The sequence below is a fragment of the Sphaerodactylus townsendi genome, linkage group LG07 (assembly GCF_021028975.2).
Source record: "Sphaerodactylus townsendi isolate TG3544 linkage group LG07, MPM_Stown_v2.3, whole genome shotgun sequence".
In the NCBI taxonomy this organism is placed as follows: domain Eukaryota; kingdom Metazoa; phylum Chordata; class Lepidosauria; order Squamata; family Sphaerodactylidae; genus Sphaerodactylus; species Sphaerodactylus townsendi.
Genome location: NC_059431.1, coordinates 28,472,086 through 28,498,728, shown reverse-complemented (window position 1 = coordinate 28,498,728; position 26,643 = coordinate 28,472,086). Strand labels below are relative to the sequence as shown.

Sequence of the window (26,643 nt, the reverse complement as noted above, 5' to 3'; positions counted from 1 at the left end):
TCCTGATATCTGCAAGTGGTTTTTGTTGCAAGGGTCAACAGAGGGAAATGGGAAGAGCTGAAAAGCTTCAATAGTTTGTGTGCTTGCCTTGTGAATTGTGGCTGCATTTTTAAACCCATTAAGGACTTTCAAACACTTAATGGACCAACATAGCCCATCTGTAAAATATAGGTTGATAAAAAAAATGCATGTTCTTTTCAGTGTTGTTCCTATCTAATAATTCTTTTGCAACAGATGTTCATTATAAGCACAGCTGAAATTGACCCCAACTCTGAACATTTGTATTATTTTTCAAGACTTTAAGACGCAGTGAAAATTGTATTCACGTGAATGAGCCAATGAGAATTTTACAGCATATTTTGAGAAATGTATTTTTGCCAAGTATATGCTGCATTTCTTTAATGATAGGATAATATTTAGTCTGTGAATTAAAAAAAAAATCTTCCAGGCACTACTCTCGTCAACTCAAAATACACAGACTTACCTGTCTGTATCTTTTCTTTTGAACGAGCTACACTTAAAATGAAGTCATTCTCTTTTTCAGACCCCTAGCTAGTGTCTTGCATTGTCATCAGTAGGAAATGAAGTAAAAGAAGAAACTGTAATGAGCTTTAATTATGAATATTCAGCATCTAAAAGCATGTTTTGCTAAATTACTAAAATGAAAACAAAAGAAACAAAAAACCCCAAACACTCCAATTTCTCTCCCACAGCTTCAAAGCTGTTTTCCCAATGTCTCAGCATTTTACTTCCAGCATTTTTATTATTTCAATAAAGCTTCTTAGATGATTAACAAAAAATAGTAATTCAATTTTATTAAACTATAGGAGATTCCAGTATTTAAAAAATGCCTCTGACAACAGTGCTCTTGTCTAGCCCTCTAACCTGGTTCCTGACTTTCCAGAATCATCATGTTCTTGGCAAAGAATGAGTATAAAGGATGCAGAATTGGAATGTGTTGCATATTGAGGGTGCTATTTCAGGATCTTCTGGGGGTTGATGTGGGAAAGGTGAAGGTTCCTAGTACTTACATTGTTACTTTATTAAACCTTAACCTTGTAATCAGATAAAAACAACAACGGAGCTTCCTGTTTACTTCAATGTGTTTTGGCACAGCCAGTTCACACGAACACTGAAATGGGTTTCCAGAAATTGTTCACTGTCTATTGTAGCTTCATTTTCACATTGTTAATTGAAAACCAGATTTATACCCACAAAAACTGCTCTAGCAATACAACCTGATATTCTCTTTTTTTGCCAAATCCACGTGTGTTTCTTTAACTTGTGTCTTTCTGTGGTTTTTTTCCCCCCTTTCTCCCCAGATAATCGTGGGAGAAGCCCTTTCTGTGTATTGCAGCCGTTTGCACTCCAGCTCATTTGTCCGAAACAACTATATTGCCACTATTTACAAAGCCATTGGGACATTCCTTTTTGGCGCAGCTGTGAGCCAATCTCTGACAGACATTGCCAAATACTCGATAGGCAGACCAAGACCTCACTTTATGGATATCTGTAGACCAGACTGGCGACAAATCAACTGCAGTTCAGGCTACATTGAGAACATTCACTGCCTTGGAGACCCAGTCAAGGTTAATGAGGGACGGTATGTATGCTAACCTAATGTCATTGACTGTGACGGCTTTAATTTCTTTCTGATTGCATTTTATGAAGTAAGTGAGAATTCTCATTGCTTTGTGAATGGTATTGCAGTGCCAGCAGCTTGGGTAGACTTGGTTTACCTCAAAGCATAGACTTGGAGTTTTCCTCCATCAGCATGTAGAATGTATTGCATATGCTGGAAATAATGTTTTTTGTGAATACAGCTCTCGCTTTTCAGGAATATGTTAATTAATATTAAATGATTGCAAGCTGCTGCAGTTTGCTTTCAGTCTGCGTATCATATTCAGATTATTATGAAATCTGTAAATGAAAATTTGCAAATGAAATTTGCAAGTGTAGTTCAATTTCTGGTTCTGTAGCTCCAAGTGAGAGATTCCATCAGACGTGGTTGAGCCTTTGGTTCATCAGACATATGATTGAGGGCAGCTCCTCTTCTACTTTCTTCTTTTTTCGTTTTTCTTTTTATGGGCTTATTGATTATATGTTAGTTATTGAGGTTATGCCCACCCTCCTTGGTATACATGGGAAAGGCTTTCCTTTTGTGAGAATCAGGTTTTTATCTAACATTATTGAATACAAGAGTTTAGGCACCTGGACAAGACCTCCCTCTGTTCCTGGGCATAAGGGTGTTATGCCCCTGGGCCATGCGTCCCCCCCACCCCTACCAATACTTCCCTTGTTTCCTTGGTACCTGCTGTCTCTGTACTGGCACTCTATTGGTGAAGCCCCAGCCCAATTGTTGAAGTGTGTTGCGGGAGCATTATGAGGGAGGGATGATTATATATATATTTCAAGAGGATTGGGGTGGGGGATAGTGATGGTTTTCAAAGTAGATTTTATGACGGTTTTGTAACTGTACCTTGCAGAAGCCGAGTGAGGGGAAACTATGTCCGGGGCGCACACACCCTGTGTCCTTGTCGCAGCGCCACCCACCCTGGAATGCCCCCGCCATGGCCCGGCCAAGCCTCTCCTGTGTCCCTGCCTGGGATGTTGCACCCCCCTCCCGTGGGTGCAACGCCATTACTACCCGCCCAGGGAATTCAGTGTTAGGCGGGAAACTAGTTCACAGATAAATAAATAAGCAAATAATGTTGGTTTTAATTGTATTATTTATCTTGTTCACTGCTCTGAGCCCATCTGACAGGAGCAGACTGGAAATCAAATCAATCAAAATCAACCAATCAAAGTTGTTCTTTGAAGAGTATCAGTTAGCTGTGATACATCTAATCTTCAGTCCCTGCCCTCCATTGAAAAGATGCCATTGTAATATTTGCTCTGCCCTGGAACTTCCAAGTTCGTTTATAATTTTAGTTACCTAGAAAAAACTATTCTGTCTCTGGTAGAGCCAACTCAGGGCATCAAGAAGTTTACTTCACCAGTCTGTTTAAAATAGTCAGCTTTTCAAATGGAATGAAGTAGATGATTATTGAAGAAGAAACCATATCATATCCTGTTCTAATAAATAGCAAAATAGCAATAAAACTGTTCTCAATAGTTTTTGTTTAAATGTGGCAGTTTTGCAGAATGGAAGAGAACTAATAGCTTCTTTAAATAGAAAATCTAACACAAATCAGAGGAACCTTTTTTCCTAATGAGGGGCACTGCAGAATTATGCTGGTACAATGTGTTAAACTTTGAATATTTGAGAAAACATGACGTGGGATCCAAACATCTTCTTGCACAAATGGGAAACTTTTTCTAGTCCTGGGTGAAGGGCTGCGGTCTCCAACTAGACTGGAGAAGAATGTCTTGTCTCTTAGAGGCTAAATCGGATTTATTAAGTTTGTATTGTTTACCTTCCTGCCATGAAACGTGTCAACTGGCCTGTCCATTTCCACGCATCAAACCTTTGTTAAAACGATAAGAAGACGCTTTTTTTCTGGGCCAGTTGGCACCCCAGTGAGGAGTTCTGCCAAGTCCCACCTCTAGCTGCAGTCTCCTCTATCACATCCTTGCATCACTGCGGGGCGGGGGGAGAGGGCGCAGTGGGGTAGACAAGCCCAGTTCTGTGGAATTTTGGTTGCAGTTCTTAGACTTCATTGTGGTTAGCCCCTAACTGCCTTACTAATTTTGAAATGTTGAAGGTAGTGCTTGAAGTGCCATTTGCTTCAACATAACTGCAGCCTTGTAATCAAAATATGATGTCAGGTGCCTTGCAATCAAAATATGATGCAAGAGAATGAAGGAAACCTTGTTTTTCTTCCTGTCGTTGGAGCCTGTTTGGCAGCTGCCAATTAAAGGATTTAAACCTGTCATCCTTGGCATGGATTTTTGGAAGTGTGTGGCACCAAGGACCCAATCCTGATATCCAAAGCTGTGTAACATCCAGATTAGAGTCAGCCGCTTTTAACCACTACACCACATTGGCTGGAAATTCATAGGGGAAGGCTATTCACTGTTTTACCTGACTCTATGCGCTGTTGTTTTACCAGTTGCTACATAACCTAGGAAGTATTGACCAGATACTGGGTTTGAGAGGAATCCTTTATCAGAGAAGCAAGCTCTAGGTGTTGGTAGAGCCAACACCTATTCTAGGTGTTGGGGTGTTTTAATGGTGGTTTGGCATTAAGTCTTCTGAACTTACAAACTGTGAAAGCGTCGTTTGAAGTACATTGGCAAACCCTGCGTTATACTTAACCATATCTGGGTAGGAAGTCTGAATGGAAAAACCATATTTATAGTTATTGCTCTGCTTCCAGAAGCTTCTCTCCTAGAGAAGTGTGAGTGCTGACCAGCTGTAAAATAAAAACAGGCATAAACTTTAGCCATGTGTCAGCTCAAAACCATGGCTTGGGTTTTAAATGGTGACTACTGTAAACCATGGTTTGGAGAAAAGCTTGAGCCAGTTCAGGCAAAATGAGGACTGAAAGATGGAACTGTTACTGTCAGGCTGCTACTGTTTGCTAGCATTTAGATCATTACAGCCTTCTGTTAATTCTGAAACATTATTATCTTCAGATACTGTCAAGCATCAGCCCTTGATTTGCCAGTTCACTAGCTACCACCACCAGGTCCTGGGTCACTCCCAGCACCCCTGAGAAAGCATGGGCTAGGTCTCTGACTGGCTAGCTGAGCAGCTGTGGAAGCCCTAAATTACTTATCACTGACTATAAGGTCATGGGGTTGGGGGGAGTAACACCAACCACTGGAAGAGGAAAAGCTGAGAGGAGGGACTAGAGAAGCTACAACACAATATCCCAAAGGGAAGAGTAAGACAAAAAACTTGCCAGCCCTGTTTAAGTTGAGGGAGTGGTTCAGCACAGGTGAGGTCTGTGGGCTGAAGGAAAAGCTTAAAGCCACCCATGGAGTGAGTGTATTCAAACCGGGAGGTCAGTGAAAGGGAAGCCAAGTCAGGGTGGATCAGACTGAATGTCTCTAGGCTGTAGGAGGTGCTAATTGGGAGCGAAGGGGACCAGGAGGCGGCAACCTCTTTCCTACTGCTTCTGAGACACTGGGGCGCACATGAAGAGTAGTGGAACGTCTTCCTCCCCTGTTGACCAAGGGACAGGAGCCTCACACTACTTTGACATCTTTGCATTAGGTAACATATGGCAATCAAGAGAGCTTGGACTCCTTAGTATATTCAGGCATTCCCACAAATTTTTGTGATTATTAAAATACTGATATTCTGCTTTCTTCATGGCTCATGGTGGCTAAATGAAGAGTGAGTGACAAAATGGATGCCAGTATAATATATAGTTGTTCGTTTCCCCCCTGTTTTTGTCAGTAATTCATTAATTTTTTAAAAGTATAAGCACTGATGGGATGGCATACAAGTTTTATTTAAAATGAAACGAAACTTGTTTTTTATTAGTGCACCCAATGCTAGGCTAAAATTGAGTAGAGGCATTAGAGACTTGATAATTTGCTTTGGTTTTAACTTGTCGGCTACCAGCTCATTATCTTTCTAAACCGATTGCTCATAATTCTTCTTATGTGAAGATTATCTGTGTGTAGGGATATTGTGGATCCACAGTCCCATGAGGCATAGCAAGAGTTTATTTTGCTATAAATACACAAACCACATTCATATGAACTCAGTTGAAAAGTACAGACAGATTGGTTCCTTGTCAAGAATAGCTGTAGATAATATTTGTGCTAAATTTAATTCCACAGTATAGTACAGTGGAACCTCGGTTTTCATTGATAATCCATTTGGAAAACCTTGGTGAAATCTGAAACCGATGAAAACTGAGGCAAACACTGGACAGCAATGGAACTGCATGGGTTGCCGTTTGTTGTTGCAAAATTAGCGCCTGCCTGCCGACGAAATCTGACGAAAACCGAAACAAATGACGAAAACTGAGACAAAAGTTTTGGGGAATTAATTGACGAAACCAACGAAAACTGACGACAACGAAAACCAAGGTTCTGCTGTATGTACCTTTATTAGTGTATGCATGTCTTTATCATTCACAGAGCTTTCCCCTTATTATATATTATTAATGACTGGGGGCTGGATCTGATGGATATTTTTAAATAGGTGTATATTTTTCACTTCAAATTTTTGTTCATGGTTGCAATTGCACATCAGTTAAAGCTTTATGGGACCAGTTATTATCCAACCTCTACTAAGAACTTTTTGTTGCCTTAGTTCTTTGCCCATGTTGACAGTTTTAGTCCTTTATACAGCTTATTTGTTTGCACTGTTTTCTAGGCCCTTAATCCTACCGTATTGCATTGTTTGGTTTCTTAGAGATCTTTGCTGGTTAAATTATTTTTCATATTCCATAGTCCGTTTTGAGTCTCAGTGAGAAAGGTGAGCTATAAATGTTATTTTAGTGATAAAGTCCCCTTTGTTCTATGGTAGACACTTCAAGCCCCTATTTATCTCCCATCTATACTCTTTCCCACTGAAATATTAAAGTGTAGTCAGTTGTGGTGTGGCAGAAGAGGAAATAGTATGCTTTGCATTAGAAAATAGTTCCAAATGAACATGAGAATTATCATTAATTTTTAAATGCTGTCTTTATCAAAACCATTATTCTGTGCGTATTTAAACATGGCTCGGCAGCTGGTGGGGAGCAGGAACCTACTGGGGGGAAGAATCTTCTGGCTGCTTTGCCGACAAGGCAGGCAGAGATAGTGAGGGTTGGTGGCTGGGGGGGGCAGGAACCTCTTGAGGGGATGAATCTTCAGGCCGCCTTGCTGATGAGATGGAAGGTGGCAGCAGCAGTGAGGCTCAGCAGGCAGGGGGAGCAGGAATCGCCTCAGGAGGAGGAATCTTCAGGCTGCCTTGCTGACGAGGTTGAAGGTGGTTGCGGCAGCAAGGATTGTCTGGTGGGGGGCGGGGAGCAGGAGGCAAGGGGTCGCAGATGGCCAAATTTGCCCACAGCTAGCCCTACGCCAGAGTTGGGTGATGACCCAAACCCAGTCTCTTAAGAACAGCAAAAGAGTGAATATGGGGGGAGTAGAACTAGGTAGGCACTAGGACCCAAGTGGAGCATTCTACAACAAAGAAAGTCCAGCATGTGGCAGATGAATATTCAGCTTTACTTTAATCTGTCAGTGGAAAAGAGTATAAATAATTGAACGTGAACATATATACCGTAAGTTTGGCTGGGTCATCCAACAATTGCGAATGGAAAAAAATGACTTGTTAAAGGAAAAATGAACAGTTTTATGTGGGGCTGGAACTGTGTTAGAAGCAGCCTGATAAGCATTTTGAGTGGCTAGGATACGTCAAGATGGCTTGGCAAAAACGGAGACTGCTTTTCAGTGTACACAGAGTTTGAAAATTGGTGTCAGCTTCATTATACTCAAAATCATTGGTCTGTGTTTTTTTAAGTATATGTTATGACGTGAGCTGTCCTACTACTGTTCATTTACAACTTTAAACCTTACTGAAAGCACCGTTCCCACAGTTCTACGTAAATAAAGACTCACATCTAATTTTAAATGGTCTTTGTTTAGCCTACGGAAGGATAGTTGGTATTTTTAAACTGAAAGAACAAAAATAGGAGCTGAGAAGCCAAACAAGGGCATTTTCCTAAAGAAAGAAAACATGTTTTTTAAATAAAATGTGTTCCTAGTTATGTAGCTTGTTTTATAATGTTTGTACTGCTGCTAACCTTGTTTTTAGAACTAACTGGCAGGGGGTAAGTGTGCAGGTTCTTGGATATTTACTTATTTTAAAAAAATTATTAAATGCATTTCTTCTTTGTACAACTCAAGGCGGCTTACAATAACATATGTAAAATACATTAAAAAAAAATTTAAGTTCACAGTTTATGACTGCTAGTCACTTAATCAAATGCGGTCCTATATAAAACTGTCTTCTAATTGTCGCCTAAAGATTGAAGATGAAGTGGCCAAGTACAACTCCATGAGGAGATTGTACCACAATCAGAGGGCTGTCACTGAAGTGGCCCTCTCTCATGTACTCATCAAATGAGCTTCTTTGATTGATGGGACTTTTAGGAGTAGGATTTGTGATTTAGTAAACCCTAATTACAGAAAAAAACCCAAGAAGCTATATCGGCTTTTTTTTTTGTTTGCATTTTTAATTTATTAATCAAAAACACCAGGTGCATTTAAAAAGCCGAATACATCTGGGCCCCAAAAAAGCCGAATAGTATCTGGCTTTTTCAGTTTTTCAGATCTGCCCTGCCCACCGCCATTTCCCAAGCTCATGTGGACTTAAGAGCCAGCAGAGGGAGAGGACTTCATGCTGTGCTGGGCAGGCGCTGCATTGCCTTGAGTTCTGTTCCTTGCCAATGCTTTCCAGACCTCTGGGGCTTCGAAAGCTCCAGCAGGGGAGGGAAAGAGAGGACTCCATGGGCATGGAACTTTCCCTCTAGGGCAGGGGTCTTCAAACTATGGCCTCCCAGATGTTCATGAACTACAATTCCCATCAGCCCTGCCACTTAGCCATGCTGGCAGGGGCTGGTGGGAATTGTAGTCCATGAACATCTGGAGGGCCATAGTTTGAAGACCCCTGCTCTAGGGCTTGGAAAGCATCAGTGGATTCAGCGGTGTAGTGGTTAAGAGCAGGTGCACTCTAATTTGGAGAACTGGCTTTGATTCCCTGCTCTGCCATTTGAGCTGTGGAGACTTATCTGGTGAACCAGATTAGCTTGTGTACTCCAACACATGCCAGCTGGGTGACCTTGGGCTAGTCACAGCTTTTGGAGCTCTCTCAGGCCCACCCACCTCATAGGGTGTTTGTTGTTGTGGTGGGAAGGGCAAGGAGATTGTAAGCCCCTTTGAGTCTCTTTACAGGAGAGAAAGGGGGAATATAAATCCAAACTACTACTTATCCTCTGTCTTTCTGCCTGCTTGCCTGCCTGCCTGCCTGCCTGCCTTCCCCTCCCTCCCAAGGGGGAAGGGGGGGAGGTAAGAACCGACAAATTTTGGGTTCTTTTTCCTCAACCTGAAATTTTTTAGTAACGACCAAATGGAGCTGATTGATACTGGCTTTATTTAGCTTTACCGAAAATTTCTGGGTTAAAAATCCCAAATGCAACCTTTACTGATAAAAATAGTTGGTGTTCATCCTAAGTCAGGAGGGCCTATCCATGTGATCTTAATACCCAGGAAGGAACTAGGAACTGCATATTCAATTTAAAAATGTCCCATAATCTTTGAATATGATAATAAAGAGATAGCAAGGGGAAGGGGTGAGGGAAGGTGTTAAACTTTCCCGTACATGTCAGTTCTCATTTTTAAATCCTCACCCCTCCCCTGGCCAATTTTCTTTGATAGTATTGCTTGCCTATTTATTGTGCTATTTTTATTAATTCTTCCTCTTTTGGATTTAAAATGGCATTACTCAGTGGCTTTAGGCACATGTCTGGATAAAAAAAGTTTGAGAAGGAAGGCTTGTAGAATAACATTCTACCCAGTACAGCGTTCTTGCCCCTCCCCCTATAGATATGTTGTGTCTCCAGTCCCCCATATCTGCCTTACAAGGGCAATATGAGTTTCGAGCACCATGTTTCTTTGCCATTGGGACAGAGGGAAGCAAAAGAGACTGGGGCAAAATTGCAATGCTATTAGAAATCCGGGTGGGCTCTGCTTTTTAAATATTGTAATCTGCCTTGAGTCTCAGGGGGAAAGGTAGACTACAGATGAAATAAGTGGTAATATACAGTTTGGCTGTGAGTGGAAGGAGTAAGTGACTTAGTGTGTACATCTGCCTTTTTACTGGTACAGGGTTTTTTGGGTGGGGGGGCTTATTTCCCAAAGGCTCAAATTAAGTGCTTAATTAGAGAATACTGTTCTATTTCTGTGAACAGAATGCTAAAATGGAAGCTGGCAGGAAGCTAAATGTAACTCTGTAATACTGCTATAAACAAGTGACAATTTCGTTAGAAATAGCGCTTGTGCTGCCAGCTTTATTTATTTTACCGGTGGATGCATCACAGTTCTTTTGTAGAAAGGCCAAATATACTGAGACAAACACTCCTGTACAGGCTATTCTGGTTTCTCAGTATGGTAAGTATAGCATTGAAGACAAACACAGATGCCACTCGCTTTGCCTTTATTTACTTGTTTTTATTCCAATGTACTTTGTCAATTTGCAAATACAGGGCATGTGTGTATCCCTGCTGTTTTATAGCATTGTATTGCAAGCGGTGGCTGCAAATCAAGCTTCTTTCAAATGGGGGGGGGGGGGCGGCATCTGTCTTGACAAAACCTTTGGTTAATTAAATAGTTCAATGTTTTCTTGGTGTACATATCTTCCTTAGTTACAAAAGAAAAAAAGTTTACTATAAATTTGCAAAAAATCTAATTCTTATTGGATGTTTGGTGGGCAACTTTATTTTACAGGTCTAACTGGATAAATTTATTTGTGCTAGCTTTAAAAAAAATCATGGCTCAATAATTCACAGTACCAGACAGTGCTTTATTGCTATGTTGGTATTAGCATTAGGTATGTGCGTTCAGTTTTGGTGGCGGGGCAAATAATTTGTCCATTCATTGGTAGAGATACAAAATTTTGCTGGTAGCTGTAAACAAACAAAATCTGTATTTAATCTAACAATCCTATGGTACCAGATAATTTGGGCAGACGTTGGCGGATAGGTGTTGCTGACATTTCCTGCTTATGAATTTCTAGATCTGAATGTTTAGATCTGGCATTGATTCACCAAACCAGCATCCTAGAAAGGAGAGATGGGCCAGAGATTTTGCCAGGCATAATCTGATTGTTTTGGTCTTTCAAAACTGATGTGAATCTCATTTGTGATTATTATATCACACTTCTTATAAATGCAGAGTTTGCTCAATAAAGAGGCAGAGGCTGTAAATAAAGTTTGCTGTAAATAAAGTTTACTGACTATAAAACAGGGAAGGATAAACTTGAATACAAAACAAGAAAATATCTTTCTAACTGGCTAGCTCCTTTAGCTAGCTTGTGCCTTGGCTATCACATGTCTAATAAGCTACTGAAGAGCATGTGCAGAGAGTAACAAAGGATATATACTTATTGCCTACATGCAGACCTGCATGTATCTGATGCTGGGTCTGCTTGACCAATAGGAGTCAATTACCTGGTCACTGACTTCTGACCTCACTAACTAATTAGCATGCACGACATTAACTCCTTCATTACCGGATTGTGTGACTGGCACTTGCCAAGTACCAACAAAAGCCCAGTGGGCCTAGAAAGATTCTTCATCACTGTTTCCGCTTTTTTATTATCCCATGTGAAATGGCCTTGTATGGTACTGCTTTGCTCTACTGAGGAGGAAGTAGGTAATGTCAGTACAATAGTGCCTTTCAAACAGGTAGATGGATACTTTATTATGGTCAGTGACCAATAATAACAGAACAGCAGTGACAGTTGGCATAAAAAGGAATAAAATACAAATAATCATACCTGTCATAATAAAACTAATTAAAATGAACACAGAAAATTAATTAAAATCTTATGATCATAACATTTACAAAGGCATTACTAGACTTTCTCACACACACTTTCCTTGTATTCTTCAAACAATTCTGTCATTTGTTCACGTCCTTGTTATATATTGTTCTAGCACAGGGGTCGGGAACCCGCGGCTCGCGAGCCGCATGCGGCTCTTCCGCCGCTGTTCTGCGGCTCCATGAGTGGAGCCGCCGGGCCCCTCTTCGCCCGCCCTGCAGGAAGCAGGGCGGGCACATCTCTAGCCCGCGGCCGGCAAGGCCGCGCCGCGGGCTGTGGCTCCTGCCCGCCTCGCTGCTCGCGGGGCGGGCGCTCTCCCGGCGGCCGGGCAGGCCGAGCCGCCGGGCCCCTCTTCGCCCGCCCTGCACAAAGCAGGGCGGGCACATCTCTAGCCTGCGGCCGGCAAGGCTGCGCCGCGGGCTGTGGCTCCTGCCCGCCTCGCTGCTCGCGGGGCGGGCGCTCTCCCGGTGGCCGGGCAGGCCGAGCCGCTGGGCCCCTCTTCGCCCGCCCTGCACGAAGCAGGGTGGGCACATCTCTAGCGGGGGGGGTTGAGCGGGCGGGGGGAGGGAGGGCGAGCAAGCAAGCAAGTCGGCGGGGGGAGCGGACGGGGGGGCAAGCGAGTGGGTGGGGTGTGTGTGAGCCAAATGGCTCTTTGGTTGTGAGCCAAATTTGGTGGTGAGCCAAATGGCTCTTTGAGGGGAAAAGGTTCCCGACCCCTGTTCTAGCACATTACCAAATCATGAATCAGATAGGTGCTCGATTAGTTAGAAAACATACTTTATATAAAATAATTTAAATGTTATCATTCCTTATTCATAAAGTAAATGTTAAAGATGCCTGTTGCTTGCATGGATTCCAACATATCCAATAATTATTAACCACAGCCTCAAAGTATTCAGCTTGTAGAAATATTTCTATCTGTATGGATGGTTGACCCTGTTTGGTACTTGGATGGGAAATTACAAAGGATGCCTAGGGTCGCTATGTCAGAATGTCTCTGAAAACCCTGCGGCATCACCATAAGTCTGCTGTGACTTGTTTTCACTTTCTACCACCACCGTAGAAATGTTCAGTGATTAGATCTATGTTTTTGTGTCTCCAAGGCAGAAGGTTGATGCTTAGTGGAAATTTTCTTTCTTTTGGCTTACTGAAGTCTATGATGTAGGGCTTCTAAACTTGCCATTTCTTAACAAAATGCTCTGAGATTTATTTATTTTGTCACGTTTTCCATTGAACGGGATGACACACTTGCCTTGAACGCCAAAGTGTGCCTATGGCCCTTTGACTTCAGGCAGTTTTCCAGTTCTTTTCTCCCTGCAAACTTTTTCTTAGTATTTGTTATTAAGTGCTTAGAAGTATGTGAAGTATGGTACATTTCTGCCAAACCTATTTATTGTCTAAGAGAAAGGGAGGGAGAAGGAATCAGATTTACAGCAATGCAGATGTGCTCATTTTGTGTAGTAAGTTTAAAAAAATACATGTAATTCATAATTTCAGGGGGTAACTATGTTGATCTGCAACAGAAGAGCTAGATTTAAGTCCATGACAAGATTTTGGGGGAATGAGTTCATGATAGTTAAAGCTTCCTTTACTCTCAAAAATCCGTAACCCAAAAATCATGTTGGTTCCTAAGGTACTACTGATTCACACCACTCATATTCTTCATTGAATGTCATTTGCACTGAAATTAGAAGAGAGTTACTGATTAGCAATGGGAAAGAAATGTAGGTAGAAGAGATGTTTAGAAGGCCAGAGGAAAAACCATTCCACGTGGAAAGGGGCAAGGAGAGAAAAAGAATGAAGGTGGAAAATGGGAGGAAAAATAGAAAAAATAAAGCAACTTAGGTCATAATAAAAGAAAGAAATTGGAACAAGATTCAGAGCACTGAAAAGGAGGAGTAACATTTCCTTAATCCTGCACATTAAGCTTCTCTAATAAACTGTAATTTTCAAAGCAGACATGACAGAGAAAACTCACTGTGAATGGAGAGGACCCTATCAGACTTAGAAGCCAGATGGCCCTTTAGAACCCAGATGCTGTGTAGGGAAGGCTGAAGGCCAGCATACGGCACGCAGCTGGAGAGTCAGCCAGGAGCTTCATCGCTCAGCCGTGCTCTCTGGCAGTAGGGCAGGGGGGAAAGAGCCAATCTCCACAATGACCTCTACTCATGTTCTATTATTATTCTCCAATGTGTTCCAGCACTGGAGTTTGGTTCCATCTCAGAACCACTTGCAGGGCTTACTCAGAGCTGCTTTGCTCCTGAAGTTCACAGCCAGAGTGATCTGAGAGAAACAGTCATTCTTGTCTTAGTGTCATTTCTGAATTTACAATCAGAGGCGTTGTGGGGGATAAGGGGAGCTTGTTTCTCTGCTATTCTCTGTTTGGAATGAGTTCCTAAGGAAATCTTTCCAAATACTTCTTTTATAGCATGCGGAGCATTATAAACTCGTGCCGACCTTTAAAACTTGCGCTTACTCTTCCCTGTCAGGTTTTTTTCCTTGTCAGATTGCTATTGAAAGTATTCAGTGCATTCTAATGTTTCTTTTCATTTGGAGGAAACATCAAACAATGCATAGCACGGCACTGATGAAAGCACTGATCACTGTTTGGATGGTTGACCACAAAGAAGTGCCAGCGTTGCTACGCGGAAGCAGGGAATGGCAAACCGCCTCTGAATTTCTCTTGCCTTGAAACCCCTACTGGGTCACCATATGTTTGCTGCAACTTGACGGCCAAAAAAAGGTGGAGAGTACAAGTGGAAGCCTGTCTAGCGCTCACTAGAAAGATCTGGCTGTTTTGCACTTCAGTTTTTGCTACCGTGTTTCCCCGAATATAAGACAGTGTCTTATATTAATTTTTGCTCCCAAAGATGCGCTACGTCTTATTTTCAGGGGATGTCTTATTTTTCTATGTTCTGTTCGTCGGGCATACTTCCAAACAAAAACTTTGCTATGTCTTACTTTCGGGGGATGCCTTATATTTTGCACTTCAGCAAAACCTCTACTATGTCTGATTTTTTGAGGATGTCTTATATTCGGGGAAACAGGGTAGCAGAAGAAATAAGGACAATTAGCATCTGTTTCTATTCCTTGTTCCAATTCCTGTCTCATCTAGTGAAGCTTTCATAGTCTGGCTAGAATGCCATTTATCCATGAGCGCTGATTCTGAAAATCAGGCCCAATCTGTAGAAAGGATCAATCGTACAAGATCTAAGGCTGGATGGAAGGAGTGATCTGGTATGAATTACTGAAAGTTGGCAGGGTGATAACGAGAGTAGCTTTTCCACAAATAATCCCACCCAGGTTTCTCAGTGTATCACCAGCTTAAGTTTGGCTGAGCTGCTAGAACTGATGTTGACCTAAAAACACTGAGTTTCTTTGTTTTGTGAATTTACATCGTACACAAAAATGCACTAATTGTGGCTCATGTAGGATTAGAACTGTAAGTGGCAACATAAAAATCTAAAAGCAATGAATACTGTATTTAAACAATGAATAGGAGGTAGTGGGTTAAAATAGAAAAGAAGCCTGTCTCATTAAAGCTACAAAAGTTCATAAAGCCGTAGAGCTCAGAGCAGCAAGGTTAAAATGCCAAAATTCAGAATCAATTCAGAACATATTTTCAGCGGTCTAAGATGAGTTAAAAGAACAGCTCTGCATGGGTTTGTTTTGCAAGTCTTGCAAAAGTGATAAATTGTTGGAAGATTTCACTGGAAAGTCTAAACTGACCATCACAGTTCATACAGTAAGTCACCCAAAATAGCTTCCATTCCATGTCCAAGCAGGGACCTAGGTAGTTACATCTAGTGCCCCACCTTCACAATTCATTTATTTTGTTTATTTAATTAGATTTAATATGCTGCTCTTCCCCTTTCAGGCTTGAGGCAGTTTACAAAGTTTCATATAACAATTAAAACATTTAAAATATCACAAATAATTTACAGTTACAGTTATCTCCAAAGTGGTGGTTAAACAATTGAACAAAACCATTGAAGGTTAGCAATGGAGTTGATGGAAGAGGGGGAGGCCAGGTGATAGCATAGCTTCCTCAGCCATATGCTGTCTTACAGGCCCTGCAGAATTGCATAAGATCCTTCAGGGCCCTGGTCTCATTCGACAAAGCATTCAACCAGACTGGGGCCAGCGCCAAAAAGGCCCTGGCCCTGGTTGAGGCCAGCTGGACTTCTTTTATTTAGGCCAGGGACCACTAGCAAATTACTATTTGCTGAACAACAGAATCTTTGGGGAACATACCAGGAAGAAATGGCCCCATAGGATGCCATGCTTTTAAGGACCTCACCCCAAATGCCAAATTCTAGATGGATCAGTAATTTAAAAAAAACTGAGCCTTCATTTCAGTGTCTTTCAAGGCAAACTGTCCTAATACATGTTGGTCGGTCATATGCTTGAGGGTGTTTCTTCTGAACAAATTCTGTGTGGTTCTGCAGTGGAGAGATTTCTGGTGACGAAGGACTCACTCCATGCTGTTTCACATCTATGTGAAACTTCTATAAGGTCATTTGGAAACACGGAGTGAAGTGTTCACAGTATGCTTATGACTTGCAGTTCTGCTTCCCCTTTTCGCCAAAGTCAGGTGAGTCAGCAGATGTCCTGAATTAGGGCCTGGGACACTAATGACTGGATAAAGGCTAATAAATGGAGCTTAAACAAATGCTATTATCTTGGTTGAGCTTGAGAATGAAAAGTCACCCTGTCAAGGAGAAGGCTTATTCTCCCTGACGGGGCATGTTCACAGCGCTGGGTGTGCTGTTCGATCCATGTCTTCAGATAGAGCCACAGGTCTCCTCAGTGATATAAACTGCCTGTTAACAGCCACAGCCCTACCTGAAGAAACATGATCTGGCCGCTGTCACACATGCTGTAATCCTATTGTGGTTGGATTACTATAGGGCTCTTTCTACATAGGACCACCGTTGAAGATTGTTTCGAAACTTCAGTTAGTACCAACTGCCGCAGCAAGGTTTCTTGCTGGTTTGGCCAACGAAGCATGCATATTGCCAATCTTAAAAAACAATGTTCAGTCAAATGCAAGCAAAATTAGCACTATTAGATGGTTAACATTGAGGGCGAGACGTACAGCACAGCAGAAAAAGACTGTGAGTCTTGAAAGGGAACATGTCAGAGGACAGCGAGTGAAATAAGCTCTGTTGTAGGCATTGTAGTTTGGTCTTGGTCAAATTAAGGCCCCTTCCGCTCATGCAGAATAATGCACTTTCAATCCACTTTCAGTGCACTTTGCAGCTGGATTTTGCTGTGCAGAATAGCAAAATCCACTTGCAAACAATTGTGAAAGTGGATTGAAAGTGCATTATTCTGCATGTGTGGAAGGAGCCGAAGAGGTGCTTTCTGTTGGTTTTAATGGAATATCAGGCAACAGATAGTCTCTGAGGTATATGTACCACTTCATTTAAACAGTACTATTTTAGATTCTGCATATAATCCTTTGATTACTAGGAGAGAGTAGATATATAACGTTAGCTCTTTTAAAAGCCAACGGCAACAAAAAAATCTGTCTTAGGACAGTTTACTGAACTGGTAATGTTTTTTGCATTGCTAAGACCTGCACAGTGGGTACTTTTTGACATTTTTTTCTTCCTGGCCAGAGCCTGTACCTTCTCTGTTACATTAGTTATCCTGTGGATCAATGATAAGTATGTTCACGTATTTGCAAGTGTTTAGGAAAAGATAAAAGTGTTGGTTGTGGTGGGTTTTCTGGGCTGTGTGGCCGTGGTCTGGTGGATCTTGTTCCTAACGTTTCGTCTGCATTTGTGGCTGCCATCTTCAGAGGCAGATCACAGATGCAGACGAAATGCTAGGAACAAGATCCATCAGACCACAGCCGCACAGCCCGGAAAACCCACCGCAACCAGTTGAATCCGGCCGGGAGAGCCTTCGACAAGATAAAAGTGTGTTCCGTTTTCTTTGACTTTCCACGATTGTAGAGATCCTTTTTCAGAGATGCAATTTTCTTGTTATTTCATTTTATTTCCAGCATTGTTGTGTAAGCAGATGAGCCTAGTAGGTAAACAGTATCATACTTAAAGTTCTGTTGCTTTGGAGTATTCTGATAGATCTAAGGTTGAATCTACACATCCGCTCTGAACTTCATGTAGTCTCTCTGTCTCGATCTCTTAAGGCCTATGCTCACATATGCACATGATATATTTCTAAACCATAGGAAAATGGATTCCACATAAGTCCTGGCAGAGTAGAAATTTTGTAAATTAAATTAAAAAAACTAATATAAACCATAGAAAAGAACACATGTTGCTGCTCTTATTAACAGTTGCATCATTTGATAAGCCACGGGATTTCCATTTTAGTGCAGCTGCTAATGGCAAATCTGCTGAAACATGTGCATGATACAGACTGAATTATAAACCTCTTGGGTTCTCATAAATACCAGTTAATCTTTTTTCGGGGGATGTGAAAATAGTATTTGTGAACCAGCAGACAGACTTCTGGCAACTGTCTGAAAACAGTGCATGGAGGAGGAACCCCAAGGGTTGACATTGGTGCACATGTTTGCTTTAAAAAATCCTTAAAAGCAGGTGCTTGCTCACCAGTGAAGAGAAATGGGAAATTCTCTTGAGCAACTGCTGTAACTGAATATTTCTCAAAACAAAAAAAAACCCTACTGAAATGTTGTGGTTGAAAACGGATGATGCTTTTAGCCGGACTGTATGTTGTTCTATGATACTGATATAAAACAGTCGCCACGTAATTGTGAAATATTAGAATATTTTCTTCAAGATGCACTTTTTTTTCCTTGAAAGAGGGAAAGGGGGGCAAAGGAAGGAAGAACCCAGTTAGAAAGCCCCTTATGGCCATTACTAGATATTTTTGTTCTGCTATGACCTTGGGCGAGTAACTGAATATTTTTTTGTCTCTTAATGGGCATAGCACATGTAAAAAACAAAATAGATGAAAGTTTCTTAAAGAGGCATGCCAAGATGGATTTGCTTTCTTTCTCTCTTGGTTGTTTGCAAATAGCTCTGCAAAATTTATTTAGTTTACAACAAGCCTAGTTGGATTTTTCAGTTTCCTTTCCATGTGAACTCTAATTCTGGCTTTCTTCCAGATTTCTAATTTCCGTACCGGGGGGGGGGGGGGGCTAGTCCCTCCACCCCCACTTGTATTTATTTGGCTATAGTTTCTCTGAGCATCTTTGTGAAATGTTACTATATTAGGGATGGAAGAAAGTTAACTTGTTTGCTGTTCATTTAGTTTAGAATGTACGTATTTAGCTACAGAGAAAGACTCCATTTTTGTACCCAAGGGGTATTTGCTTGGATCTCACTGTTCCCAGAACATGACATAGAGTTCAAGCCTTGGAAAGACATAGAACATTAATTGAGAATGGATGCCATAATCGTTCTAAGAGTTTTTTTTTGTCTGGCTGTACAAATTGTTTTATGCTCTAACTATTAATGATCTAAGAAGAGAATATTCTGTGCAGTTTGTTCTTGTGTCGAATGCGTAACTTGCTAAGACATGCTGTGAGAAAACATGAAGAATAACAAACACGTGGTTATCTCCTTATCTTTCATGCTTGGCTTAAGAAATGATTACATCCGTAACTTTGCTAAACAAAGTTAAGTGTCTCGTCGGATTGTCTGGACAGTTGCGGTGCTTAAATATGCCACAGAATTGGTACCCTGCATGTCCCAACTTAAGGCCCTCCTCAATTTCGGAACACATGCGAGTAGGAAACAGTTCATAAAACTTGTGTATTTAGGAAGTGACACCATTTAACCTGTAAGGCTCAAGACCCGTCTTTACCATGAGGGAACTGTGGCTCAGTGGTAAAGCTTTGGTCTTGCAAGCTGCATGCAAAAAAATTTCCCAGGTTCAATCCCTGACACTTTCAGTTAAGGAGCTCTGGTAGGGGGAGTGGAGGACAGAATAATGCATGCCACCCCAGGTTTGGAGGAAGGGCAGAATAAAAGTACATTATAGAGGCGTTAGGAAAGACCTTTGTCTGCCTTGTGGTGCCTAGAGATTTGCTTCCTGTCAGTAGACAATACTGGCCTGGATAGACCAGTGGCCCTAGGGAAGTTTTGTAGGCTCATGTTACCTTGTACAGCTGACTAAAACAAGGTGGCGCCCTGGGCAGCTGCCCACTTTGCCCAATGGGAGGAACGCCTCTGTTCATTAGCACTGGGGCCAGGATAGAATCTCCAGGATGAAGATATGCCATTGGTGTGGTCAACCAATTACAAATTCACATAACAGTAGCATTGTCTAGCTTTTACTAGCTTCTTTTTGCAAGAATATCATGGGGGACCCCACCAAAGGCCTTACTGAAATCAAGGTGTGCTACATCCACAGCATTCCCTTCATCTCCTAAGCTTCTCACTCTATCAAAAAAAAAAAAGTGATAAGATTAGTTTGGCATGACTCCCAGTCCAGAGCATGTCTGGTTTCCTTTAATACTGGTTTCATCTTCATACTATAAGAGCCTGCTCAGTTTAGGCTAGTTTGGCCTGTTTTGTTAAATTGCCAGTTGTCTTATACTTTAGCACAAAGGGACTTGTATTGAAATATTTGGACAAAGGCACTGGACAGATCAGAAATTCTTTAATTATCTTTTCACTAATGCTGCTTTGGTTGTTTATAGTATTGAATCTGGTTTGCACAATGCATTTAGGCAAGTAGTAGTAGCCTTGGCCATCCTTGGGCAGGCACTTAATATGGATAATATGTGAAATGCGTCGTTACGAATGCAGTCAATAAACAGGCCATTGTTGTGCTGGAGGAAGAAACTGCAGCTGTGGCTGTGGAAATTATTGCCAGTTGCTCATTTTCTAGAGCTTTTTTCCAGAATATCCTCCTGCGTATCTCGTTGCCTTTTGACACCGACGTTTCAATTTTTAAATAAGTTTTTGTATGGATGTAGCCACCAGGTATGTGCTCTCCCCCTCACTTCCCCCCAATAATATGTGAGATGGCTCCTGCTTGTCTGTTCTATCCACTCCTTTGTATATATATTTTAAGAGCAGTCTATGTGAGAAAAGAAAAAAATAGGATTATACCTAGCAACATTCCACTGAACAAAAAAAAAAAAGGAGGGGAAGAGATGTCAGCTTTATTGTCTTGTAAAGTCTCTACATGTTTTCTCTGTATGTTTCATCTGGAGGTGGGGGTCACAATTCCTTTGTGCTGATCCTTTCCACAGCAGTGAAATTACGACTTGACAGCACTTTGCACATACAGGATCAGTCTACCACACATCTGATGTCTATATTGCTGTTTGTTCGGTGTTTTCTTTCTTTCAAGCCCCTATGCCAGCTTCTCCCAATTTTTTATTCGATTATATATGTATTTATTTGCTACTTTTATATTCCACTTTTCTCCCCAAGGGTCCAAAGCAGCCTTCTTCATTTTATCTTCACAACAACCCTGTGAGGTAGGTTAGGCTGAGCTTGTATGGGTGGCCCAAGGTCACCCAGCAAGCTTTCCATACCGCAGTGAGGAGTCAAACAGGGATCTCCCATATTCTAGTCCAGGGGGTTAACATCTACATCATTCATAAGTAGTGGCATAGAGCCAAGTGGGGCGGGGGGGGCACGATGCACTGGGGGCGTGGCAGGGGTGCAGAGCACACGTCCCCCCTCGCTCCAGCTCTGTTCATAAGAGCTTATCCCCCACCCCCGCACACACATTTCATCTAGTTAACCCTGTTTCTTTCTCAATTATATGAAATATGAGGCTTGTTTTAACAGGCTGACCCACTTTTAAAAAATAATCTTTTGATTGTTTCCCAACATTTATTAAACATACAAGAAGAAAAAAGGTAAAGGAAATAGTAAAAAACAGACATGATTACATCAAAGAAAAAGAACTCTACCCCTCAGTATATTAAGTACATATTATATAATGGATCCCCATATAACATTTTTTATTTATTAGAGAGTCTTTACAAGGTTTTAAAATCTTTATCATTTATGTACGTTTAAGCATTTTTACTAGTCCATTTATTATACCTTAAACATTGTTAAGTTCCAGTCTTCCAAGTTATTTTGTTTTTACATGGTCAGATTGGATTGATATGAAAAATAAGGACTCCCAGACTGAAGCATTTAAACATAATTGGGTCATATAATTACTGTCAAAGTCTTGATTTTTAAAAAAAATAAATTTGAAACTTGTGGCATTTTATGGTGTCATTATTGTTTTTTACTGCTTTGTGCAAACTTGACACTTCAGATGGTACAGTCATGGTACAAACCATTATGGTTCATACATGTAAAATGTAGTATGCAAACTATTCTGTTAACTCTTTCAGAAAGCGTTAGAAGGCTAGTTTTCCACTGTGCTTTCCAGATAGATACCATCAGATATATTTAAACATGTGCTTTGTACACACGGCAAGGATCCACGCCAGATGGCCTCTTGCTGGTTGTTAGAAACGTGGGTCCAAGGACCCTCAAAATAATCTGGACAAAATTGGTGAAGCAGGTAACAAAGCTTTTATTGGTTTACGGTCTTGCAAGATCGGGTGTCCACCCAGTAGTAGGCACACCCTTCCTTTGTTCTACAACAGTTTATAATACTTTTTCAGGACCACCCAATCCCTCCCTCACTTCTCCATTGGCTAGGAGATGAGGGCCATAGCCTATTACAATTCATCTAGGCATACTATGTCATATACCAGGTGGTATCTCCTCCAATTAATACATCTCTATATGGTCATTTCCTGTAATTAATATTTGGTTCTTAGCTGTCAACCCTTCGTTAGTGTCTTCATGATATATATCCATGCACCTGCCACGTCTTTGGTTCCCTTATCTTACTGTGAAGACACCATCATATTTTACCCCTTCATCCAAAGGCCTTCTACCTTGGCACAGGATCTTAGCCTCCTATAAGCGGGTACCTCTTGGCACAAGAACCTAGGTCTTCCTGACCCACTCCCCTGCTTTGAAGACACCATGATCCCAAGCTTGCTAGGGGCCCTCTTATCAGCAGGTGTCTGTTTGGCACAAGAACTCATGTTCCATTACTGTTTATGACTATTGAAACCAGGCTTCAGAAGCATCTTAGAAAAAGACTTTAGCTAGAGGCCTTAAGAAACTTCTGAATGGAGTTTCTGCTTAATAGCACTTACTGATTAGGATCTAGAGAAGCAAGCTGTTTTAGCTATTTTACACTTTAAACTGAGAGAATAACATTTATAGAAGGATTCATTACACATGAAGCATTAGGATACATATATTGAACAGGGGAGATTAACATATTCTTTAAGTTTCATTATTTAGCTACAATATAAAAGCATTCAAATATACAAACATGATTATAAACTACTACATCACCACATCACCTATTATTCCCCTCTAACCCTTGACCTTTCTTCTTCTGCTAGCTCATTATTTTAAAGCAGGTGTGCTTTTAATTGGGATATAATAAGAAATACACAGGTCAAATGGAATATACTAAGCATCATACTCCCATCTCTCTTTGAATTCCATCCAACTTAACAGGCTTTATTCAAGTGTAGATACTATACATGGACTTTATATTCAGAGTTCACCTACTAAATCTTGTGATTCTGTGAAGGGTATATTCTTTGTGACTTCTAAATCCCATATTTGTGCACTAAAATATGTTTATGTGTGTAGATAACTCAATATAATCTTACACCTTATGAAAACACCTAAAGCTACCTTCTTTTATAACTTATAAGGCAATCATTGTCATTGTCCCGTGTATACTTTATAAAAGTAACACCTCTTTGGCATATGTAAAAGCAACATTTTCATCTATCACACTGGTGATCCTTCTTCCTCCATAAGAGGCTTGAGTGCTAGGAGCTCTTTTGCAAGTTAAGTGGTTTGTTCTCGAGAAAAGAAAAGAAAAAGAAGTGTGCCGTTGGTGGCCACGGTGAGAACCTGGAAACAGTGCAAACTCAGAACCCGCATTTATCAGACTTGCTGAAATAAACCTTTCCAAGAGAAAAATATGTGAAACTAGTTGTCATGAAACAATAATATGCACTCTGACATCTCTGAAGCCTGATGTATGAACTGCTGTGTGATTGGACTGAATTTTTTTTAGGAATTGAAGGTGGTGATGGTGGGGGTGGGGAGGAAAAAACAGAGGAGGCCGTCCTGCCCCTGAAGGGAAAAGCAGCCAGTCAGAGTAACCCATAGATGTTCTGCTCCAGCATTCCATCACCATCAGGAAGGGGGATCAGGTGTTGAAAGAAGATAGGAGAAGGAGGAGTTAGTTCTGTCTCTGTCCCTGAGGATGGCTCAGGTCTGACTCAGGAAAAAGAGCAGAGTAAAGGGTAAATCTTCCTGGCAGGGCTAGTGTAGGACCTTCTGCACATGTTAGAAAAGAGGCCTAATTAAAGAAAAAAAATCACACAAATATTAAAACATAAATAATTTACTTGCATAGTAAAGTAATTCCTTTTTTCAAATTTGCAAGACAGCCAGATAATAATGACAAAATGTTTGACGCTTCGGTAATACTATTTCCTGCACCATGCCTGTGCATACAACATAGCAAGGAGCCAATACTTGTCTGCTCACATGCAGAACCCACGGCATGTACCATTCAGCACGTAGCTCCCCCATCGCATGAACAACAGGGTTGCCAGATTGTGAGAATACAATGAGATGCCGATTTTACCGGACAGCTTGCAAATGTTTAGTGTGGGGCCCTCAAAAATCCGGGGCCCATAGCACATGCTGCTTTAGCTTAATACAGCACTGCTGCCTAGTAGTATGGCAGAGTGGTTCAGCTCTGTCTCTAGGAGACAAGGGAGTGCTTGATTGCTAGGCCTGACTCTGGCGATGAGCAGACCTTGTTCAGTTTAGTCTGACTCTGGGGAAAGAGCAGGCTGGTTGGGATTGAATCCTGTGGTGAGAGGATCCAACCTAGCAGCTAGTTAGTAAAAGTCTATGCCTGAAAGCATTGTAGGAAAGTCTAACTACTCTCTGAAACCATAACCAGTTAAAATTGTTGTGCCTCCACCAGGTTTCTTCTTTCCCTACCCGGAGACCTCTGCTGCTGGTTGCTCCTTTAAAACCAGTCTGCAAATAAACCAGTCTTCTTAGTTGTTTATGTATTAATCCAACCTTCAGTGATCTCAGCAATCTCCTTGTGCACAACAAAACTTAACTCACAGGACCAAACCAAACACACCCTACTTGCTGCCTACAGAGGGGAAGGTTTATAGATCAAAATGAACCTTTGGCGCCCAATATTTCTTTGCCAAATATCAAGCCAACAGAAGAGAGTTTTAAGTAGCTTTTTTTTTTGCAAAAAAAGGGGAACTGTCCCCACCTGGGCACACTCTGCCAAAACAGTATATCCACAGCATGTTTATTCCCATCTCCCGAATTTGCCATACCCTCTCTGTTCCCCCACTGGCTAAGGGTACTTAGAGTCACAACTTTCCGGTCTGCCTATTTACATGTTACTCCATAATATGTGCCCCCTCCCATATTCTTCCTGTATGTTCATTATAATACAGTTTGTTGTCAGAGCAGGAGGAGAAGTTAATATACATAAGCCTATTAAGCATGTTCAATACGTACAATCAGATTCAAGCCTTGCCGTTCAGCCTAGTCAGCCAGCGGTCTTATCTGGTCCTGCCACAAGAATCCACCCTTATGACTCATCTCAGTCCAAGTAGAAAACACATTTCTTGTTTATCACAAACCTAGATCCCAAAAATCTTAGGCGGCTGTGTTCCCCCCTCAATAGGAAAAGAGGGATTGTCACAGCTTGATATTTCCAGTGATAGGATACTTTCGCTTTGGGCACAGCTTATTTGTTTGGGTGAGAAAGGCAGTATTGCAAAGGATAAGGGTTTGCATCTGCTAGTGTAGCAATGGAGTCTGGAAGACTCATGTCTTTGGCTGGCAGGAGAGACGGAATGTTCCAAGAGCTGCTTTTGGAAGAAGGGCCGCCCCTCCGTTGCTGCCTGGGGAGGAATGTTCAGCAAGCCATTAATTCTATTCTCTCTCTCTGCCTCTATTGCTGTTTAAGATATTAAAATAGAAAAGGGCAGGGAGAGAGGGACAAAAAGAAAACAAATGTGTGTGGCTGGCAGGTTGAAAAGGGGTAGAACAAATTTCCAGATGGAACTTTGACACCATCAGTGGCTCTCCTGAAGTTGGAAGATTTGGCTTCTGTTTGCTGCATTTTAGGCTGTACCCTGCAGTCAGTGGAGTGGATTCTAGAATCATAGATTTTCAAGGGGCCATGCAAGTCATCTAGTCCAACTCCCTGCTCAATGCAAGATCAGCTTTCAGACTTTGGTAAGGGGAGTCAAGTGGTAGGACAGGGGTGCATGCATTAGTGTCTCCCCCTCTTCTGGCAGCAGTGTTTCCAGACACCTGATCAGCAGTGTGAGCTATATCTTGTGGCAAAGCTGTGTCTGAGGACTGAAATCTGTCTGCATGTCATCACAGTGTTCAGATTCTCCTTCTGCTGTCATACCTTGTCAGAGGGAAGCCATCTCTCCCATCTCATTATCTCCCTCTTATCTATACAATTGGGATAACAAAACTGATCTTCTCTTATAGAACTACTGTGAGGATGAGATTCTGTAAAGCGTTTTAAGCACATACCGTAATATAGCATTCAAACCTAAGCTTGTCTTGGTCTGCTTGGTGCCTGAATGGAAGATCCTCTGAAGATGTCAGCTACAGATGCAGGCGAAACGTCGGGAGAAAATGCTACTGGAACACGGCCATACAGCCCGGAAACCCCACAACATTCCAGTGATTTTGGCCATGAAAAGCCTTCAACAATTTGGGCACTATTTGTCAGTAGGATCTCATCTGAGATAAATTAATCACCGTATATATCCAGAAGTGGGGAGCTGCCCTAAAGCAAAACATAGTTACAAAGATATTGGTTGATACTGCTCCGAATGTAATTCTCACTGTGGCAAAAAAAAATTATCTATGGGTTCTAATTATACTTCTTTCTAACTGTGTATTTCAGGTTTTGTTTTTCTGTATGTTTGGCTATTTCTGTATTAATAAACCTTCAGATTTTGCTTCGCTTATGACTTACTGGTCTGCGGGCATAAAGAACAGAAATAAAGGAATAAAACTAATTAGATGGGTGTGGCTCAAGAAGAAGTCATCTTGCTCCCGAGTGCCAAAACTTTG

At 41.5% G+C, this 26,643-nt stretch overlaps 1 protein-coding gene across 2 annotated transcripts in view; it reads left to right on the top strand.

Annotated features, from left to right (window-relative positions):
• The window catches only part of PLPP1 (phospholipid phosphatase 1), a 98,344-nt gene that overhangs the window by 48,282 nt on the left and 23,419 nt on the right, over positions 1-26,643 (top strand). For both annotated transcript variants that reach the window (XM_048503092.1, XM_048503093.1), the window contains exon 3: positions 1,323-1,603. In XM_048503092.1, coding sequence (XP_048359049.1) covers positions 1,323-1,603 — 281 coding nt within the window. The remainder of the gene's footprint in view (positions 1-1,322; positions 1,604-26,643) is intronic.